A 22,590-nucleotide genomic window follows, 5' to 3' on the forward strand; every position below is an offset into this window, starting at 1 on the left:
TGCTCTTGAAGCCGAGTCTTGTCACAGCTACAGCCAACTGAAGCGCTTGCAATAGAAGTGACAGCCAAAATGTACCAAATTTATACTTAAAAGTCTATTTCTTAGTTTTATAGTGTGAGGTGTGAACATGCCAGAAGAAAGCTCGCAGTAACCTTTGTCGAGGTAAAATGATACTGGAAAATATTTACATCCACTTTTGTAGCTATGTGTCCCAGAAAATATCATATGCTTCAGATAAGCTTGTGACTTGATTAACTTACTAAATGCTACTTTGTATAGGATTTGGGCAGCAGGGGGTGGCAAAGTGCAGTTCATAAACATACTTGAGAAACTGGACCTAACTGGTGACTCACCTCCCACCTTCGTAGCTTATGCGGGTTTCATGCACCTGAGTGGATATTTAAAACTCATTTCCAGTTTTGAGGCTTCTTCATCTATCATGTGAGATCAAGATTTATTCCCTAGTCTCTCGTTGCTAGTGCTAAACTGCAACAAGCTCTGCTATGTTCTGTCTTATTTTTCCTATTCTGTTGGGCTTTTACTCTGCATTCGGTTGCTGGAAAGAACATTGTCATCATTATTTCCGTGTGCAGCCCAAACTTGTGTTGACTTCAGTAGGGGTTTGACAAGTACACGTAATTCTGGTGAAGTGTCTAACCTTTGGATTGCTCCAAAACATAGGACAGTGATTACTCTAAGGGAGAAATCTCTAAAAAAAAGAAGGCTCTGTGTATGCATATGTATAAAAATTTGAAATGTGATATAAAAAGTATAATTTATAAGTTAACATTAGCAAGAACTTGAAAATGAAGGAAGTAAAGATCTTAAGGCCAATTTTTAAAGTTTCTTTAATAAATTCTGAACACACTTACTCAACAGAATTACTTGGAGCTATACCAAGAGGGAGCCTTTTCTTTGTTATTTCTGAGGCACATTTTACTCTTGTGAATAGCCTCAAAATATTTGCACATCTGTGGAGGCCCTGTCTGATTTAGAAAAGAGGACTTCCCTAATGGGATATGAGCAGCATCAGCACTGTGGTTCAACCGACGATACACAATGCTACTGGCAAACATTTTAAATAATTGATTGTCTATACTGGATTTACAAAGAAAAAAAAAGGATTTCTGCAAGCGACAGCTTAAAATGAACTCTAAACAGATGTCTGTAAAACTGTTTTAGACAAATGTGGCTGCAGCTGCTGTATAATAATATCAAAACCAGGAGTTACCATAGTTTACAGTAGGCAATGCTCAGTGATGTAATATCAGTTAATTTATATAAGTGTCCTCCCAAGAAGGGAATGTTCTCCAGTCTTGCTTGTTTTAGGAAAATGAACTTCTTTCTCTGACGCTTGAAGTCATGAAATAAAAGAGCAGATCGTGGAGGCACAGAAATTAGAGCAAGAAAAGAGCTATTAGACCATATAGCTCATTATTCCCACCCCTAAAAGGCTACTCGGCAGTACATTCATGAATCTATTGTCCAGTATCCATAAAAACCTGGGAGCATGGAGAGAATGAAGGAACAATTTTAGTGCAGAAATGTTAGTTCTTTTCTCTCTGCTTTGATCCAGCTATAGGATGAAGCAAAGCAGTAATCGCTGCCATTATAGAGAACAAATCTATTTGCATTTCTACAGTGCTGCAGCTCTAACTGTGAATGTCTAATCAGTCTATTGCTAGAAAAACATTTCCAGCCCCTTGTCAAAGCTGATTGCAGACAGTTAACCGCGTAGCTGCTTAACTCCATTCCTGGCCTGGCCCACATCAGCAGAGGGCTGTAGTGTGAATTGTTGAAGCCAGTGATGAAATGTATGAAGCACAATATAGCAGTTTCAGTGGTTCAGAAAATACCCTTTTCCCCTTTAATAGACTACTGCCCAGCAGAACACGCAAGGGTAACTGTGCTTCAAGAAGAACCGCAGAACTGCTTGACGTCCTGAATAATGCATGTGTAAAGATCCAACGGCACGCTTCTGCAGGAATAGTGACATTTGCCCAAGTGTCCTTGCTACTTTATCCATAGCAATTACATTGCATTTTTCTCACCCAAACTTGCCCTATAGTTCCATTGTGTGCTGTATTTCTCGGTTCCTGTTCTCCACGCTGTAAGCACTACTGAGCATCTGCCACATTCTGATGCAAAGGGAATCGCACAATGTGAGTGACACACATTTATAAATCTAGCCTGAATCTCAGCAAGTTGCACCTGCTCTTCTACCAATCAGCTCTCCTTTCACAAGCATACAACTTAAGGTCAATGTAGCCGTAGTGCACAGCTCTCAGACCCGATCTAGCCACTTTAAATCCCTTCATCCAGCACAGAAGTGGTTGATTGGCCCGAGCAGCACAGAACTGGCACCTGTTGCGCTGCTCATGTGGACACAGGAATTGCTAGAGGTGAGGATGGATCATTCATTACTCCTGTGTTACAGCTCTGCTTGCTCCTTCATAGCCCTTGGTTCAGCTAAAGCAGCCCTAACATGCTGCTTTTTAAAAGGGAAAATATCATTCGCTCAGTTGTTCTAGACTTAGAAAAAAAAAATCAAAAAGTGTAACTTACAGTGAAATAATCAGCTTGTTCCTACTGGGGGAGCCAAGTTTACTTTCCTCCTTCTTACAGTTAATTTGTAATACTAAGCACTGTGTGTTATAGAGCACTGTGTAACCTGAATTTAGTTTACTGATACAAAAATGTTTACACGACTCATCCAGCAGAGTGGTTCTTGCCTAGAAAAGAGAAGGGAATTCTTTCTCCAAACAGCTTCTGTTCTAAGCTCTCTAAATACTCAAAAATCAATACAACATTGATTAACTCACATTCGGTGAGATGTCTGGGACTGACAGTCATGCCCAATGAGTGGTGGTGTAAGTCCAGAGTTATATGTGAAGTTATCTGCATTTACAGCCTCTTGACAGGAGTGATACTCAGGCTGAGCAAGGGAAGAAAAGCAGACAGCAGGTTTTTAGTATTATTTTCAGACAGATTAGGCCAAATCCCATATGCTTGCTATATTCATGCCTGTAATCTCATTTAACTTGATAGGTAATTCACACGATAAAGCAAAAATGATTTGTCACCTGGTTTGGTGTTTTCACATACACACTTAAGAATTACTTCCCATCTAGTCCACTGTCACTGTGCAGGAGCTGTTCCAAAGTCAAAATCTTCCATATAGATATCTCACTCTTTTCTCACCAAAAGCATTTCCTTCATGTATTTACAAAGTAAATTTTCCACATAAAAGCACCAATCTTTTCCACCAAAAGCACCACAACTACATTTCCATTTAATCAATTTAATCATCATTCATTTGCCTCACCTAGGAAACATTTAAGGCAATTTTCCACTTAATCATTCTGGGTGAAAGTTATGGTAATAGCTTTAGATTTTGAAGACTGCCTAAGCCTTTATGAAGACCCTACAATGGGAACAGCGTGTCCTGTTCCTGAGCTTGTGTCAGCCCTGGAGTTCAGAACAGTGCCCTTCATGAGCTGCATTCAGTCTGTTCTTCCTGTTTAGGACTGCAGCAAGCTAATACTAAGTCAACCTGCAGCTGTAGGTAGATATTTTTTGGCCACAAATTTAACTAAAATTTTGGGGACCTCCTTCTTTTAGGCAGCTTATTGGCGTAAACCACTCCTTGACACTGACTGAGGAGTGTAGGACTAGAACGGACAGTGAATGTGGAAGCACAGTCTTTTATTTCCGTCTTGTTATCCAGTGGGCACTCTCCCTCTGCTCAGACTGCTCGTCGGACATAGTAACTAGCTGAGGAATCATTCCATAGACATTTTATGGCATCAGAGAGAAAAAGCTGAATCTTAAGTGCAACACTGTCATTATCGTAATTAGCCATAATTAAGGAACTATTTTAACAGATGCATAGATGCATTTTGGTATAAAAATAACAGAAGTTCAAGGAAGGGAGAGCCATGTTCCATGGAGCAGAAGCAACAACACTGTGTGGAAGAGCTAATCAAAATATTTGTGTATCCACCGAACAATGTAATCTTTATGATACAGTAATATAATCAGGTTGTGGAAGATACAACACTCATAATGCGCTGCAGGCTCAGCCTTTCTATAGGACATTGATCCTTGTCAAATTTTTTATTATTATAATTTCAGAAGCTGTGGAACTACTGAATATGAGCGTTTTTTAATAAAAATGCAGAAGAACAATACTGGGCTTCTTTGGGACTCTGTTGATGTATTTCTTGTATTAAAAGAATATTTTATTTTTCTTGTATAAAAGAATATGTGTGTCCAGCACACCAGTTAAGCAGGAGATAACCTGCTTGCCACAGGTTAAGTAATAGCATTCTAATGCTCATTGCCTGCTGACTCATTTGGAATCTAATCAGGACTGAGAAGTTATTTACTGGCCTAGAAGGGTGTCCCATTAGACCTGTCTGACCGTCATTCGGTTAAAATCTTTTTTTCCAGGAGTTGAGAACTTCAGTACCTCCCATTACATCTGGCATTAATTTGCTCCACTAGTTGGAAGGCTAAATGCCTCTCTGGTTTTTGGGTTTGGTTTCTTTCTTTTAATGAATTGAGAACTTTAGGGGGTTGTGGTTTTTTAAGTAGATCGTGAAAGAGGGAATTTTGCTGTTTTGTAACAAACCATTTCACTTTAGAATCCCACATTGCCTAAAAGTTCTTCATCTCTTTGTGACAAAGATAAGATTTAATAGACCTACCTTGTAGTTAGGTGACCCAGGAAAAAAGTGACAAATTCTTCTCAGTGACCTGTAACCACTGATTTTCATAGTAGAGATCCAGGGCATCATCTTCGTTGATTGTAGGACTAAATCATACTATATTTCTTGTTTTGCCAAATCTCTTTATACTTCTTATTCTGAAATGATCTTATAATACTCGAATAAAATCTATACTTTCAATATCACATTGAACAAAATGCCAGCAAAAAAATGATATTTAATTCATCTCAGCAGATAATTTACCAAAAATCCAAGTTGACTCTGAAAACAGGATAAGCACCTGATTATCACATTGGTATTAACCACCTAAAATAAAGTAGGTTAGTGGGAAGAAGTCTAAATCTGAAATCACTTCAAGTCATTTAAACTCCCGACAATAAATTGTGAGTTTATTGCATATTGGTACTGTGTCAAGCTTAATATATTTAACAAAAATAATTAGTTCATAGGGTTTGTTTCTAATTCATACCTGACTCTGTGCATGCATTTCAACCTTTTATTGTGCCAGCATTTTCATTTTTATCAATATGAATGTGCAACAAGTTACACATTTCTTATTTCCTTCTAAATTTTTCAGTACCTAAGGAACTTACTTATTCACTTCTTAACATTTTTCTCTTTAAAATCTTCAACATTACCGCTCTTATGCCTAAAAATAAATGCACATTAATTGTAGCCCTGTTTAACAGGGCTAATAGCTTCTTGTAGGATTGATTGTGAAGGACAGATATATACTATCCCTGTAATTCTGCATTAATAAACTTTGTTACATTCTCCAGGCCATCACCTAGGTACTAACCATGGTAAGGATAGGTCACAGTTTTGACTGCAAACAGATTTTTTACAATTCCTGTTGGCATGTATATAATCTAGCTCTGGAATTTGATCCCTGAAATGCTCTAGGCACCATATGTGCAGCTATCATGTATGTCTCATGTCTGTATTCAGTTTGCAACTCAGACATTTGTCGCCTAACAAAGACCCTCTGCTGGGCTCTTTGGTCTGCCTGGGCAATGGCAATAAGCCATTTGTGGTGAATTTGATTTAACACAGACTTCTCTTAGCGCTGCTCTCTGGCTTTGACTTATAAAATAAAGGAGCCGATACCTCCTTTTTGTGCTTGATATTATAGAAAAACAGAATTGAAGGTCCTTCATTTAATTCTTACAATTTCTTACATTCTTTATCACAATTAGCACTTGAATGGTGAACATCTCTCACATTAATACTCCTAGATCCATGGAAGGAGGAGCTACTCTGAACACAAGGAGTCAATTTTGTTTCAACATTTGTTATTTCCATTACACATATTTTTTGTTAATTATGTTTTTATCCCAATCACTCTGTTTTTTCTGCAGTTGTCTTGAGACTCTGGTCATAATCTTCTCTTATTTTTGAATGTTATCTGTAAAATCTTTTATAATCTATCCCAGAAAAAAGGGGTTTGGTTTACAGATGAAAAGTTACAGGTACAGAACATACTGAGAGCCTGGTTTGGACATATGAAAGAACTCAACAGCGTAACATCTCAGCATAACAATGCAAACAGATTTAAAATATGAATGCCCTGGAGCAAGGACCAGCTCTTAATCTACACAAAATATAAAAGTCAGGATATGGCTATTACCCAAATAAGGTCTTTTTTATCCTCTCCGCAGTTTCAGTTTTTCATTTTGTTTAAAGAATGAAGCCAGACTTAATCTGCTTGTTAAAGGATGGCTGGGTTTCTTTGCCTGTTATGCATTTTTAGAGATTCTCAGGCTTTCAGGAGTCTAATGTTTGAATTTCAATTATTAACCAAAAAAAATTGTCAAAAGATTGAATGATATTCCAAGAGGTAACCACATCCTAACTTAGAAATGTGAAATTCAGAACTGAATTTCATAACTGTCCTTTATTTCTATGGAAGACTGGATCAAGCCCAAGTAGATACCTGAAAACCTTAAGCCTTAGTAAGGTCACTGTCTGTGCTAAAGACGTTCAACTCTTTCAGAAAAAAAAGAAAATCAAAACTGTACACTATATTTGATAGAAACTTGTAGTGACAAGTTGTCACTACTAAAATAAATAATTAAATGTCCATCTAGGATATCTGGCAAAGTCCATTTAAGGTCTGGGTACAAGGTTGTCCTCTCCTTGTTCTTAAGCGCTGGTATCACTATTCGATTGAACTAATCCAATAAAAATGCTAAAATGGTTTCAAACATGCTTCTTTATAGTTCATTTCATGCCCTATTTTGCAGCAGGTTATTTCTAATCTAATTTACATTATTCTGAAAGTCACAAACTGTTCTTAATTATCTTTTAATGGTGATACAAGCTCATTTAAAGGGAACATCAGGTGCTCCAGTGAAAACCTACTGTAGCAGGTCCTTACAGACGTAAGAACATCAGATTTTTTTCTATGCTTTGATGAGAAATATTTAAATAGAATGATTTTCATCTTTAAAATGTGTTATTCAATATTTACACTGTATTTCATAAATGTGGGACCAAAACATTGCTGGTTTGGAATCTTTGGGTTTTTTCATTCTAAATTTTAGAAAATAGCTGAATTATTTGCAACTTAGTTCAGAGTGAAGAATAACCAAAACTCTTTCACTACCTTTTTGTTTTCCCTGCTGTAAACTAAGTGTTCTAATTTTTTTGCTATTCATATGGAAATATCTTAGTGTCTCTAATTTTTTTCTCACTCTTCCACCAGCTTTTGTATAACTATTTATTGATTGTTATATTAATTTCTAAAATGGTTCTAATGGTATCTAGAAACTCTTTTACTTCTTTTTGATTTTGTACATTTGATACCTTTCACTGTCATGATGATACCTGTGTCTCAAAGTATGTATGTAGGATTACCGCTATCCAGTATTTCCTGGAGTTTTTCTCAATAAATAATACCAAATCAAGTAAATCTTGCTATAATGTTCAAATCTTTGTCATACAATAAAATATTGAGTGGCAGTATGATTTGGACACAGTGCAGTTGACAGTGTTTCATGGCTCATTTGCCCAAGTAATTATGAGGTTTTAGTCATCACTCAGAGATCAAGTGCAGCTTTTTCACTGCCAAGAGATTCAGAGTTTTCTTTATAATGCATAATGGCTCAGATTTAAATGGAGCTCAGGAACACAGGGCTCCTCAAACTGTGTTACACTCATTAGAGGAATATTAAAAATGCATTAAGCAATATTGTGCAGTTGTGAGCTGTGGTGAATTTGTTTGCAGCAATTTAAACCAAAATGTTGTGAAACTATAGTATAGTAAGGACTGTAAGAAAAACAATCTGAAAAGAGAGGTTTTTCTGAAAAAAATAACCTCAAATCCCATTTATTCACAAACTGTGTTCAGTGACCTCAGCTAACTCCTCAGCTTGCACAGGTGCACACCTCACTCCTTTCCTATGGCTTGGAAATCACTAGAAAGAAGGAGTTAGTAGGTCATAAACCCCAAATGTAGTCTAGATGTAGGTTGCAACACAAGGAGGAAAATGGTATATCTGACCTGGAGCTATGACTTTGTAAGAAAGTATTGCATTATTCTTCTATAAGAAAAAAGATATTTTTTAGTTTTCATGTTTTCCAGTTAATCCTTAAAAAGATTAATTAAAACAGATAATGTAATAAAACATAACTGAACAGTGATAACTAGATTGATTTACATGCAGTAAAGTATGTTTCCCAAAAAGATTCTCAAAGAAGGCTTTTTTTTTTTTTTTTTTTTTTTTTTAATAAGCAAAAATTCAGGGATTCAGGTTTTCTGCATAGTCTTACTCAGGCCAGCCCAACATCCAACCCAGATGCAGTTGAGATTTTCCTGAAGTCAAAAGTCTTAGCTTACATACTCAGGTATGACAGCCTTGCAGTTGGGTAGAGATACAGTAAATATAGTAACATCTGAGCTTGCTTTCAGCAGTGATGACAGACTCGCTCAGGCCTTCCTCTGCAACTACCTTGCTGAAGCCTATATTTGGATATTTTTCCATATGTTTCAGTTGATCTCTCCTAATTTTATCATAGTCATAGTTTCAGTGTGAGGACAGTCTCTCTCTTTTGTTCTGTACCAATAAAGGTGCCCTTAAAACTTAAGGAGATAAACATCCTGAAGTATGTTTTGGATCCTCTGCACTTTTTCTGCTGCCAATGGCCCCCAAATTGACTGACACAGAAACATGGTCTGTTTACTTCTGTCCACCTCCAACATCCATTTGCTTAACTGTTTGAATAACTCGAAATGGTCATTACCTTCCCAAAAGTGCAAACATGCAAGTCCACAGCGGCTGTGAAGATCAGTATGGCAGAACAGTGTCTGAAGAGCCCAGATACCTACAGTGCCATGGTCACCGAAACGCAGCCTTCTTACTCACACCCACGTATGCCCTAGCTCTAAGGTGCAATTGTGTTTCTCTCCGTTAAACCTTCCCATCAAAACTTTTGACTTAAGAAGGAAACAGGACACGATCTGTGACTACTAGAAGAATCTTGGTGGTGGATCTGGTGGCTCAGTGGGAAGCACTAAGCAAAAGCCCTTCCTGCATCATCTGTGTGATGCCAGGAGCACAGCTGTGCTCACGGGAACTGTTTCTTTAGTAGAGTCTAAAGCTATGTGTACAGTCCTGACAGTCAGCTGACGAATAACTCATTGGGCCTAGGGTAACTATGGATGCTGGGAATTTGCAAAGCCAGTTTCTTCTCTGTTCTTCCAGTGATTTGTATAGCTGTAGGTCTTTTCTACATGTGGGATTTAAAAGAAACAGTTCAGGATAAATTTATTATTGGTTTATTGTTACCTGAGACACCTGAGTGAGGTTTTCTCTGGCTTTGATTAGTTACTAAATGATTTGTTAAAAGAAAAAAAAAACATGAAAACATATTTTTGGCCCTATCTTTTAGGGCCAAAACTGATTTAAAAGATGGCAAAAAGAAGAATATACTAGCACGCAGAGCACTTTGAAAATGACACAAGTCATTGTAGCCAAAACACGTGATGTGAAGCATTCCACTGTATAGCACATTGATATGGCAGAAATAGAAAGATCAGAATAAGGGAATGAATATTTCATTTTCATCTCTTCTATTTACGTTTTACAACATAAATATTTAATTCTGACTAATGATTCTTTTTTATACTGTTATCATATTAATCAGTCAGTCACAATGTTACATCATAAATAACAAAAAATAAAATCTGCTCTCTCCATTGTTGGCTTCTTAATATTGCTATTCCTCATGAAAAGAAAGAAATACATCTCCTCAGTCTTTTTTAATCTTTTGATTGCATGATTGCAATCTATAGCTATATTCAACTGGCTTCAGGCTACAAGATAATCATGTCTAGATAGAGTCATATTCTTTAGGGAGTTAAAATATGAGATGAAAAATTCTCTGCAGATCAGAAAACATATTTGGCAAGAAAGGTTTAAATTACAAGTCTCATTCATGCTACATAGCACAACTGCACAAACACTTCAAATCTGGAATTATGAAGACTTTTAGTAGTGAGATTCAGGAGTGATATGCTTATGACTAACAAAACTGAAGAAACAACTGCTGGGTACAGTATGTGTATTATACGTCTTCATTTAGCAGTCTCTATTACATTTTAATTATGTCCCCTACAATGTCAAATTAAGAGTAGATTCTATCATAACTGACAGATTTTCCCTTTAATTTGCATGTGAGGAGACAGCTATTTATCAAAGAAGAAGCATCCTATAAACTAAGGTGCCCATATGCATTGGTTGTCATATTTTTCCAATTTTGCTCTAGAACAGAGGCACAGGTGCCCTGATGCCAGTTTATGCAAGGTAAGGACTTGGCCAGGATTTTTTTAGGAAACAATGTTCAACACAGGTTTTCTTACCTGACTGCACTATTCAAACATATTTTTACTGTGAGCAATTTGTAGGAATTATTTCAACCTGTGTTTGCTTCACCTCACAGATACCTAAGCTACCTTACACAAGCACAAAGAAGAAATCTATATATTTGCATAGCTGAGCAGGTCAGACCTCAGTGACAGCACTACTCCTCAGAGGCAGTCCTTGGAAATCTGAACAAGCAGAATACCAGCATTCTTTTGTATTGTTCAGTGGTCTATGATTCATCTACTTCATTGATGAGACAGTGTTTGGTAGTATCTCCTGGCTTTCTCTTTCCTTTCTCCTTCATGTGGTCCCTTGAGATTCTGTTGTTTCACCCTCTTGATCTATATTTGGGACTGGTAAACACAATGGCAAATCTTTTTTAGCCACAGTGGTTTGACAGTGATTCTGTACTACGTTTTAATTTAAACCAGTGAGCATCATTTTTTTAAGTGAAGATAGAAACCTTGCATGGAACTAATCTATCTACTCTTAGAGGATCATAAAGCACAATGCTAGTAGATGTGATGGAGTTGAAGTAAGTTTTTCTGTGTGTGGCAATCTCTGACACTGTCATTTGGTTCTCTGCTTTGTTCACTGGGCTTGGAGAGATACGGCCCCTTAACATTTCTTTTGGACACCATGTGGTCTTGCATTTCCAGAGATGCTGGCAGCTCAAGTTACATTCTGCTAGGTGCATTTAGGTACAGTCTAGTCTTTTGTTACGTGTTTAGGTATCACTATATGGCCTTTCTCATCCACCCATAAGGCTAAAACTCTTGCCAGGTTCTCAACTTTTCTGTCTTGATTATTTCAGCATTTTTTCCTCTTGCATTCACAGATATGGTCTGATCCCATTCGTGCCTATTCATAATGCTTCTCAGAATTATTCTCCTAGGCCCTTGCCAGCTTCCCTTTGCATCTTTCCTCTCACCTTCCCATTCTATTCTACATGAAACATACCCTGCTGGCCTCCACTTTAGTACTACAAAAAATCTTTCTGCTAGCTGGATGTTGGATAGATGCTTTCCTATCTAGAACTTTTTGGCAAGATCTTCCCCAAAATCCCCAAAGCAATTTCACTACCTCTTTTCAGATCTCTTCTTAAAATCAGCTGTTGCTAAAGGAAACTCTTGCGAAAAACAGACTTCTGTTGTGCTGCATCTCCAGCTTTTCCTTTGGAATATCCCTTTTTTGAGCTTTTACATTTAGAGCTTTGACAATTTCTTTCTACTTATTATTTTGTAAAATCTGGACCTTTTCCTTCTGCCTTTGCTTGCAGCTAGCTCAAGAATGTCCCAGTCCCAGACTGGCATTTCTGGAGAATAGAATTATAAGTAAATTCACTGTAAACTTCCAGCAGCAAATAGACAGCCAGTGTGCTCTCCAAACTCTGTTTCTCAAACCATGGCAATAAAACATTAGTAGCAAAAGAACTGAAGTAGTAGCAAAAAGCCTGGGAATTTTACATTTGAAGACCCCTTTCCTTTTTTTGAAGCAGGTAAGATTGAGTTTGGTCTAGCTTCAGAATATAAGGATGACCCCATGCTCAGAGCCGTTAAAGCTATGCAGAATTGTTGTTTTGATTTTTCAGTGTTTGCTATTTAGTTTGACTAAATTTGCCAGCCAGAAGTTTGTTCTGTGTTGTTTTTCTGAGATTTCATGTGGTCTACTTGCTGGTTCACACCAGAAATTATGGTAGCTGAAGCTCAGTTTCCCAGAAAATGATTCTAACTTCATCTCTATACAGGAAGTCAAATGTTTATACAGTGCCTTCTCTACTGTGTAATGACAGCATTGCGTGTAGCATTTTTTAGAGATGAGGCACTTTGTAGGTGCCAGACTCACATAATTTGGAAAATTCTACTTTCTCATTACATTACTGCTTTTTTCTTTTCTTGTTGAAGTAGTGAAATACTTGTTTTGGCTCAATGTGCTTCCCTCCTTGCTTTCAAAAAATTATGTTTGGGCATAGAAAATATTGGTTCAGCTTTCCTGCAGCACAGCTAATCTGATTTTTATTCTTATGCTGTATTACTTCATTAATATTCCAAATTCCTTAATCAAATCAGTTATTTATAAGTATCATTTATATTAGTGAACCAGAACTGAGTCTGACTGAGAAGTCTCCCATTAACATTTATTACTAATTTACTTTCTATTTTTTTCTAATATATAATGTTTCTGACCATCTAGTTTCTGACCATCTGAAGAAATTGCTGAATTTGCATGTTTATTCATGACAAAAAGAAATTGATACGAAGGCAGGGCAAACCAAAATGAATTCCCTGCTCTGTACTGATTTCCTACTGTTCCTTGAACAATCAAGATTCATAGATCCAGAAAAGACATGGTTTGGGACACTTTGTCACCTACCATATCCACAATCTCCAGTTACAAAGCTGAAGGAATAATGGGAAAAAGAATTAGACACTGAAGTACAGTCTCAAGTTCATAACTTTCTCACCAAGGTGAGGGCCCGAATCACCCATTGCCACATCACACGTTGATGTCCGTGTCCATCACTGCTGGTGGTAAGCAAAGGGGACAGCTCCTGGGAGCCTAGACAATCTCTTTGGCTCTTTGATCTCAGTATCTAGGAAAAATGAAGAAGATGAGGCAAGTAAAGCAGGGCTTTGAGTCTCAGGCCTACACATCATGCTCTATTAGACAGTTGAGTAGAAAGCGACTGCAAAGCGGAGCTTTGAGGATTCAGATTCCGGACATAAGTAGAAGTTTCATGTCTAAGTCCAATACCTCATTCTTTTTGTGCCACAGAATAGTACTTGCTACTTCATTTTGGGAAAGAAAGAAATAATACCTCAAGTGGCTTAGCCAGTATTCTAAATTAGGTACATTTTGCAGTATAAATGCAAAATCCAGACATGGATGCAGAAAATAGTAATTACTTTATAATATTTATTTGGTTATTATTATTAGAGAAGTATCACTTGGAGCATAAAGATTAAGATCCCGTTGTTTAGGTAGCCACCCCTTTCCCAAAAATCTGACAACACAGATTAAGAACAAGATACAAAATAGTACATGAAATAAAGTTACTCTGCAAGCATATTTTAAAGTTAAGATTTCCAAAGCCATCTTGGAAATTACAGTTAATTTGATCTGTAATTGCACTTCCATTTTCTTTATGCAGCTTTGAAGATGTCAGTTCTGATATTCTTTAAAAAATAGCATTATAGATTAGTAAGAAAGATGATTTTACATTCAGTAAAGGTAGTAGCACTGTTCTTAACAGATTTGTAGCTCCTAATGTTGTTAACTTGATTTTTGTCACCAGCATGCATTCAGTTAAGAATGTGTTCTGATGGGACGGGAACATCCTGGGTGAAACTCAGGATGTCACTGACCTTTTGACTTATTTACGACGTTATAACTGATATTTTAACAACTTTTTAATTGTATATATTTTTATATAAAAGAGATTGTCAAACATGATTAAAATGATAAGATTTGCTGAAATTCAGTGGGTATGAACTTGCTAGAAGTAACCTAGACATACCAAATCAAATGAAATCAGCCCTGAAAATCAATAGGACTGTTTTTTTCCAGTTCCAGTTTATAACAGCAATAAGAAGCTCTGTGCAGGGGGTGTCCTTGGGATTAATGTGTTGCTGTCATTGGGCTATGCTTTCCTCGTTGGATTTCCACTACTTCTATATAGTGTAGTACTATATGATGCTTAATATCACGATAGTTGGGAGCCCAAGTATCTAGCTGAGATCCATCTCTTAAATACATAGCACAAAAGTTGTACTTATTCCACATCATTAATTACTTACTAACATTTCTCCTAGATAAATTGCTTCATTATTTAAATTTGACTATAGTAGATGTGTCAGCTGGTCATATGAATAATCTCTATCATTGCATAAAATGATGAACCTAGATTGACATTTTTAATAGTAAAAAATAACATGTTGGAATCCACAGGGCCAGGAGTCTGATCTCAGTTTTACTAGTCTAGAATGGAGAGTAACTCCCATAATTCAGGTGAAATTTCTCTTAATTCTAATGTTCAGAACTGGGAACAGAATCTAATTTCACAGGCAGAATAACAAAAGTGATTTAATTTAAAAAAGTAAATTAATAAACCCTAAACAAATGATAAGCTCAGCTTGTGGCATATCTAGAGAGTATAATAAGGTCAATTCCCTTCCTTTTAAGTGTACGCATGAGTTTACATGCATATGGGCAGACTCTCAGCTGATATAGCTCTGCCATAGCTCCGTTACTTTTACAAACATCAGAGAACTTACTCCAGTTCAGAATTGCCTCTTGATTTCTAGTTTTTAAAATAAATTTAGGTAAAGTTTTCACGCAAACCTGGAATGAAGGAAGTGAGTTATTTAAAGCTATTTAAAAGCTATATTTTTTGCATTTTCTATGGCAGTGTCTAGTAAGAAATCACTTTGATTATTTTATTACCTTCATTACAAATACATAGCTCTGAAATGAAAAGTAAACCAAGGTGGTTTAAAAGTTAATTCACAATATTGGAATGATTAGGTCAGGCTTTATACTCTAACTGCAGTACGGTAGGACCTTTTATCTGCATCATCACACACACTTTTATAGCTATAAGCAGCAACACATTCGATTCAAACATAACATTACTTTATTTTTGGCATGTTTAAATAGTGAAGATAAAAATAATGGCTGTGGTCTTTATTATTCCATCTCCTTAAAAATCAGGCCCAGCTTCTCAATTAGTGTAATTATTTTATAGAGGCACTGATGTATACAGCAGTGTAGCCCTTTACCTCATATTGTAAAGCGTGCCTTAAGCCCCAACCTGATTTTACCCTATTCATCAGAAAATTAATGATTAATTTGAGATTAATTTGAACTGACTCGCCCTCCCTGTGGTGCTGTAGTTTTGAAGAGTCAGCAATTAAATCCATTCAACAAACTCAGATTTCCAGAGCAGTCTGTATCTGACTGTGTGCATGTTTTCATATGGGCCAGATGGAGCAGGAACAAGTACAAATTCCTGTGGCTTATTTAAGCCAGCAGTTTCTCTGTGGAGAGAACACATACCCCACATGTATGCCTGCATTTAGTTGGCTTTATGTTTGGAAAAATGGACCTTTGCCATTGTAGCATTACTAAAATGGATTAAATAGTTCATGAATTACAAAAAAAGAAGCATATTCTGAATTTCTTGTTCTCTCTTCTCCAGCGGACAATGGTTGACATCTCAGTGAGCAGCACCAGTGTTCTGTCTGCTCTTCAGTTTTATTTCCTTTTTCAGTGGAGACAAATATTGAATAGGATGGGAACTAATACCAGGTTCTATAGAAGTCCTCTACTGCACTAAGCTTTATGGCAAGCTTAAACCTCTTAAGTCAGTCAAAGACTGACAGGTTTTTGCAGTTCATCTGCAACCTTTCAGAAACAGTGAGCAGAGCCATACTATTATGTGAGAAACAATACTAAAGATCAGGATGATGTCTATACTCAACATTTAAAGAATAATTGTGACTAAAGTTGCCAAATAGTCAAAACTTAATTATATTTATTATTCTAAAATATTTCCAACTGAATCAGAGAAGCACCTCTGGTCATAACTGCAAGCAGGTTTGGGCAGTTATTTCTAAAAGACATGCATAGGCTAACTTAGATTCCTGTTGACTTTTAAGATGATTTCAACAGGATAGCAGCACCACAGTCAGTTTTTGAAGAAATTCCTTAAACAACATGTACTTGTGCTGAAGATTAAAAAGGCCAACTTCACTACAGCCTCCTGACTGTTCCTTGGGCATGGAGAGAAAGTGAGCTCATCAGCCAAGGAGAACCATAACTCGATAAGCTGGTTCAGAATAATTTGTGATTAACTGTTTGCTAGGCAGCTTATGCAAATACGTACACACATACTTTGGACCCTTAGGGCTCTATGGGATCTTATCTGCATCCCTATTAATTTAATAGTCTGAGAATCTGAAAATGATTTATAATTAACTCTCCGGCTGAATATTTGTTCTGTAGTGTTGAATCTGTCAAATTTTCTGTGCGCATGTGACTGCGGAAGCATCTTTAAAGAGTATAGCTGTGAGCAAAATGTAGTTAAATATCAATATACAATGGATATGTTTAAAAGATTTTTTAAAAATCTGTAATTAGAAGAGCAGAGCTGTCAACTGTGTGTGTTGTGTTTATGGAAACAGTATTGAATGTAATGTGTTTCTCTAAACTAGATTGGAAATGTATGGAAAAATATAAAAATCTAGTACAGGTTCTGACAGCAAGTGAATTGAATTTTCAAGATATTTCAAGATTTTTGTTAGATTACATATCTCAAATATTATTGCTTAATTATATAGACCAAAGATACCATTTTCTGTGAAACTAGTGAGGTGTTAGCAGCGCATTTTGAAGTGCAACTTTATTGACTCACTGTCATTGTAAGCTGTTAAATATCTGTCGCATTTGGAGACCTCATCTGGAAGTTAGAGCGCAGCTAGCATTTGAAAGCTGATAACAAAGAAAACAATTCCTTTAGAAATGTCAGAGCATGCCACATAGCCAGTTGCAGCACTGTCTTTGTGTAAAGGCTCTACAACATTAGATAAATTAGTCTTGATAAAGTCTTCTTGAGCTTACCTTATCTTTCTTTTTGAAAAACAAACACCTAAAAATACTTCCTCTCCCACAAGCAGATGGAAATTATTCAGAGGAGTCTTTTCTTTCAAATTGTCTGTGAAGTTCCAATACAATACTTGAACAGTTGAAACAGAATTTTATACGCTAGCAGTTGGTATTCTGTGTTTATATGTACATGCATTTAAAAGAAGCTGAATGGAACAAGGAAACTCCTTGATGTTGTGAATCAAGCACAAGGGTCATATACCGTATCTGAACGTCCGTCTTCTCTTTCCTCTGACAGGTTGGTCATGTATGGCTTCGTGAAGGCCATGGTACACACCGGCCAGTTGAAAGGATGGGAATTCCACTTTACTGACTGCTTATTTTTTGGATCACTGATGTCTGCCACTGACCCAGGTACCTGTTTAAAATAAATTTGTTGATTGTTTTAGTAACTCGTTTACCTCTGTTTAGCTCACAAACTTTATAAATGCAGCTACTGGGGATACTGGACCAATGTTACCATACCTCATTCCTCAGAAACCTGTGCGCTGATTGCTGATATAAGAACTGCTGTCACTCCGGAGCCTCGTGTTTAATAATTTAGACATCAGATTCATGCATGATCTAGCCTAGTGAACCTAACTTTTAGATTTGCCCACATAAATACTGTTTTTAAGGTATCAATTTACAATTTGAATGCAGTGTTGCATGATAAATAAAATCACATGATAAATACCAGCATGTTGACCTGAATTTACAGATATGAGATCTGAAGCCTACAATTACAGTAAACATCCTGGTTTGGGAAACAGACTTAGTGAATTTTAGAATTATAGAATCATTTAGATTTGACAGGACTTCAGGAGGTCATCTAACCCAACCTCGTAATTAAAACAGGGCTAACTTCAAAGTTATTCAGAGATTTGTCTAGTTTTTGTTGCACTGAAAATTTTAATAAGAGCACTAAGATATCAAAAGTATTGCTTTTTTGCATCAAAGAAACAATCATGAAAGAAGAGGTGAAAACGTTATTTGTTGATATTTTATCTACAATACCTTCCAGAAAAGACAAAGTACTAAAGGACCTGGCCTATTTTTGGGAAAGGTGTAGTAAAAAGAGATAAGCCAAATACCAGAAAATTGGGAAACAGAGGAAAAAAGATTTGATAGCAAGGAGAAAGATGCAATTGCAATACAGAACAATGTATTTGCCATCTTCAGATATCTTCAACTCATGACTGGATGTTTTTCTTGGAGATTTGCCTCAGATAAACACAAGGCAAAATATTTAAAGGCAGTAGGATAAAAGTGAGTCTGAGTTGTTCAGATTCTGAATGTTTAGAATTATGAGTGATCATAATTAATGATCTAATGATCCCTTGTGATCTTAAACTCTGTAATAGAATTGGTTTGTGAACAACTCAGACACAAAAAAATTACTCAGGGAAATTATTCAGTCAGTAATTTTGAATCGTAAACACATTTGGAAAATACACAAAAAGTTCATAGACATTTCACAAGCAGGAATTATGCATACTGTGTGTGTATATATACATATACATATATATATATATATATATATATGCAAACAATTTTATCTCCTAGAACTCGATTTGTTAATAACAACATAATTATTCATCTGATCATCAGATGGATACTTGCTCATCACATATGCTTAACAGTAGGTCAGGATACCCATTGTAGTAGTTCAAGAGCTCCACCACCTTCAAAGAGTTTCAGTTCCTTCAGCAGGGGATTCAGTGTGGCAGAAAGAACAGAGTAGCACAGTACGGGTAAGGGAGGTGCTTACAGTCAGGCAGCCACTAGGCGAGTAAAACTATGTATGTTGACCGTTGCACTCAAATAGTATTTTATTTCTTTGAGATTGGAACGAGACCTTGGAGGTCCTGGCCATTAGCTCTACTAGCATTTAGTCTAGCACTGGATTCTCACAGTCCTTCAGGTGAGCTGTCCAGGGAGTGGAACAGAAAGCATTGCTGTCTAAAATGCATCAAATCATTATTCTCAGATTAATCGCAATCCATCCAATATGCTGCCTCTTACAAATTTCCTCAACTACTTTAATAAGATTCAGCACATGATCAGAGCACATCTTCAGAACAATTGAAGAACACAAGAGACTAAAAGCGCAAACAAAACCTAGGAAAATAAATTGCTTATGGAATAAAGGTTGCTTAAAGCTTCCAAACACAGCTCTTGACTGTTCTATGAATAGAGTTCTGCAGTTGGCTTGGTTTCTATTCCTGATTTGCAACCTAATACTATTTAGTTGCACAAATTGACAAATTGACTTGTAGAGAAATGTAGAAGACAAACACATTGATTTTGATTATACTATTAATTCACCATTCATTCATCTGGAACAGTCATTAAAAAAAAGAGAGATACTCCACTTTTGCTGGAAGGAATAAGAAGTGACAATGTAATTCTCCCAGATTTTTTAACAAGTTTAAATAGTTAACACTGAATTTGTGAAAATTATTTTCAGTGTGAAAAGCTATCAGTAATTAACGCTTTTGCTTATATAGCATCTATGTATTGTTTTAATTTTCAATCTTCCTTGTTCTGTTATGAATTTACAATATTTTAAACTATTATGTGTATTAATAATCTTATCTGTAAATTTCAGTCCCTCAAAGGCTTACAGAATTTTGATCAAAATTTTTGCTTGATTTAATGGTAGAAGTTAGTGAAAATATTCCATTGTGCTGTAGGATTTGCTAGTAAATTATAATTTCAAGGCATCCAAAGTGCTCATTAGACTGCCAAAATCAGTTCAAACATGGTCCTCTGGAGGAATGATATATGCAAGGGCATAAAATAATCAGTCTAATGATTTGATATGTGATATCGAGCTTAAAAAAAGAAATCTCTGGTCAAATGCTTTTAGTGTAATAGAAGAAGGATAGAATAATAAATTACTAGGATAAAATAATAAATTACTGTCCGATTTGCTACTTAATTTTTCATTTAATTTTTCACTATGTAGGATTATAAATTCCTTTCAAAAAGGGTTTTAATTTCCCTTGGCTATGGAAAGCAATTAAGTCTAAGAAGATGCTAAAAGCTGATCTGTTGACAAGTCAGATGTTTCGATTGAATTTCGTATTTGTAAAAGTAAAGACAAGACTAGTAGATGTTTACGTGTTAAATGAGAAATATTACTACCAGGACATTAAGAAATACATGCAGCTAGAAGCTCCTATTATTGTTAGGAAGAAGGAAATGATGTTGTAGCACATTATAGGTTCTCGTATTGAGGAGTGTTTATTGATGTTCAATATATAGATTATTTTGTAAAATTAATTTAGAAGAGTTTCTCCAATATGTTAGATTTCCTTATATAGAAAATTTGCACTTGAAGTAAGATTAATAAATGATCGTATGACTGCCTATATCTGGGAAAGTGTTTTGTAGTTTCCTCTAGTCTCAATGAAATAAAGCTGAATTATAGCAAGCTAATACACAAGCCACTACTACACCAAATATTCAACTAAAATAAAAATTAAAACCAGAAAATTCCCTTGAATGTAACCATTTAAGGGTCTTAGCTCCCTAAAATATTTGCTATGTTTCTAAATTTTGCATTATAGACTGTGATCTCTAAATGTCCATGGTATTTGGAGATTCCTCAAAAACCTGTTCCAGTGTGTAGGGAAAAAAAAAAAAAAAAAAAAAGTAGAATCTTTAGGCACAAAGCAAATTTGCTTGCTAGGGAATCATTCATTTTACAAGAAATATTTCCTTCTAATAATTTATCATCTTCAGGAGAAAAATTTCAATAATTCAGATGACAGTTTTGATTCTCAAAACATAGGATTTTAGAACTCTGACAAACTCTCCCTTTGTTGGTCCTTTATTTAAAATGCCCAGCTAATAGGTATGTTTTTCATCATTCTGACTGATAGGTATCATTTATCAAAAGTTAATCAAAAATAGTTGGGAATATCATCTCTTCTCATTACAGAAGTGCATCATCAGTCACACCAAACCTCTTGTGATGCTGGATTATTAGCACTGTTACAGGTGCAGCTTTAAGTACCTTTAAGTTTTGTGGTTATTTGTGATAAGATTATATTTACGCAATATGTAAGGATTAATGAAAGGAGTTTAACTCTACTTTACCTACATTTTAGGCTACGCTTGCATCACTGACAACGTCACTTTTGTTATACGTTAGTTTTTTAGAGTGAAAACGCACCCGGAGCAGGGTGCCCGGGTCTCTCCCGTGGTGACAGAGGCGCCGGCCCCGTCAGGGTGCCGCTGGCTCCAGAGCACTAGTGTGAACGGCAGAACAAACCGGCGCACGAGTGGGAAGATTCGACCTCTGCGTTAGCCACCAAGAAATAACCGGGAAGCACAACTTCGGCAGTTCGCCTGAGCTGCTGTTTTTAGCGCGCTCTATGCAATGACCAACCCAAACGCATTTTATGCATCTTCAGCACTCCTTTTTTTTTTTTTTTTTTTTTAACTTTTGACATTTCGAGCATAGAAAGCAGATTTCCCTTCAGAAAGGTTTGCTGAAGCACAGCTGTTTCTGAGCTATATGAACTCCCTTACCTTTGGTCATATTGATTATCACCAGGCTCTTTTCTGTTTAAAGTTACTATGGTTACAGCGGAACCAAAGATGTGAGTTGTGCTGCTGTTTTTATTGATAAAAATGGATATTCATCAGAAAGAGCAGGTCCCATTTCTCATAAAATCAAAGACTGATGCATTTAAAAGGGTAATTTATACGGCAGATAATACATTTTATAAATTGGTTATATAAGCTTATTTATAAACATACTCTAATTAAAACATTTTTATGCTTTCTCCTTACTCACCACTGAGGTAATCTGTGAGTGGCATGACTGATTAGTAGGGAACAGAGTCTACAATTGAAATTAGAACTGACATTTTTGGAGAAAAATGGATGGGAATCATAAATGAGACTTCCCTCATCTTACTTTTTTATTATGTGGTACTTTCCCCAAAGAGAACCTAGGCCAATGTATTATAAAAGATATTAATTGTTGTAATCAGAAGATTAAGCTAAAATAATACCAGTACTTTATATAATGGTCTCATTTAGCTTCTGGATTACCTTATTCCTTTCAAATATAACACCAGCAAAGAGGTATTGGATATAGTTAGCTGAAGGATTTTTTGTAGTTTGCTGATATTAATTTACTGATGATTAAGTTACAAATACTTTTAACAGGAACTAATAACATGCCAATTTGTTTCTACGCATGTCAAAAATAGCCTTCACAAAGCAGCTTCATAGACATCCGTTATGATGTGGTAGGACCAAAATGATCCTACGTTTAGCATCTAACATGTTACTGTGGTCGATGCAGTCAAAGAAGAGGAGAATCAGATTTGTCT

General features: G+C 36.1%; 1 protein-coding gene across 1 annotated transcript in view; it reads left to right on the forward strand.

Annotated features, from left to right (window-relative positions):
* SLC9A9 (solute carrier family 9 member A9) overlaps positions 1–22,590 on the forward strand; it is a 205,712-nt gene that overhangs the window by 33,297 nt on the left and 149,825 nt on the right. Inside the window, exon 5 of the mRNA XM_062582591.1 lies at positions 17,496–17,611. Within this exon, the coding sequence (XP_062438575.1) occupies positions 17,496–17,611 (116 nt within the window). The remainder of the gene's footprint in view (positions 1–17,495; positions 17,612–22,590) is intronic.

The sequence above is a fragment of the Rhea pennata genome, chromosome 9 (assembly GCF_028389875.1).
Source record: "Rhea pennata isolate bPtePen1 chromosome 9, bPtePen1.pri, whole genome shotgun sequence".
Classification (NCBI taxonomy): domain Eukaryota; kingdom Metazoa; phylum Chordata; class Aves; order Rheiformes; family Rheidae; genus Rhea; species Rhea pennata.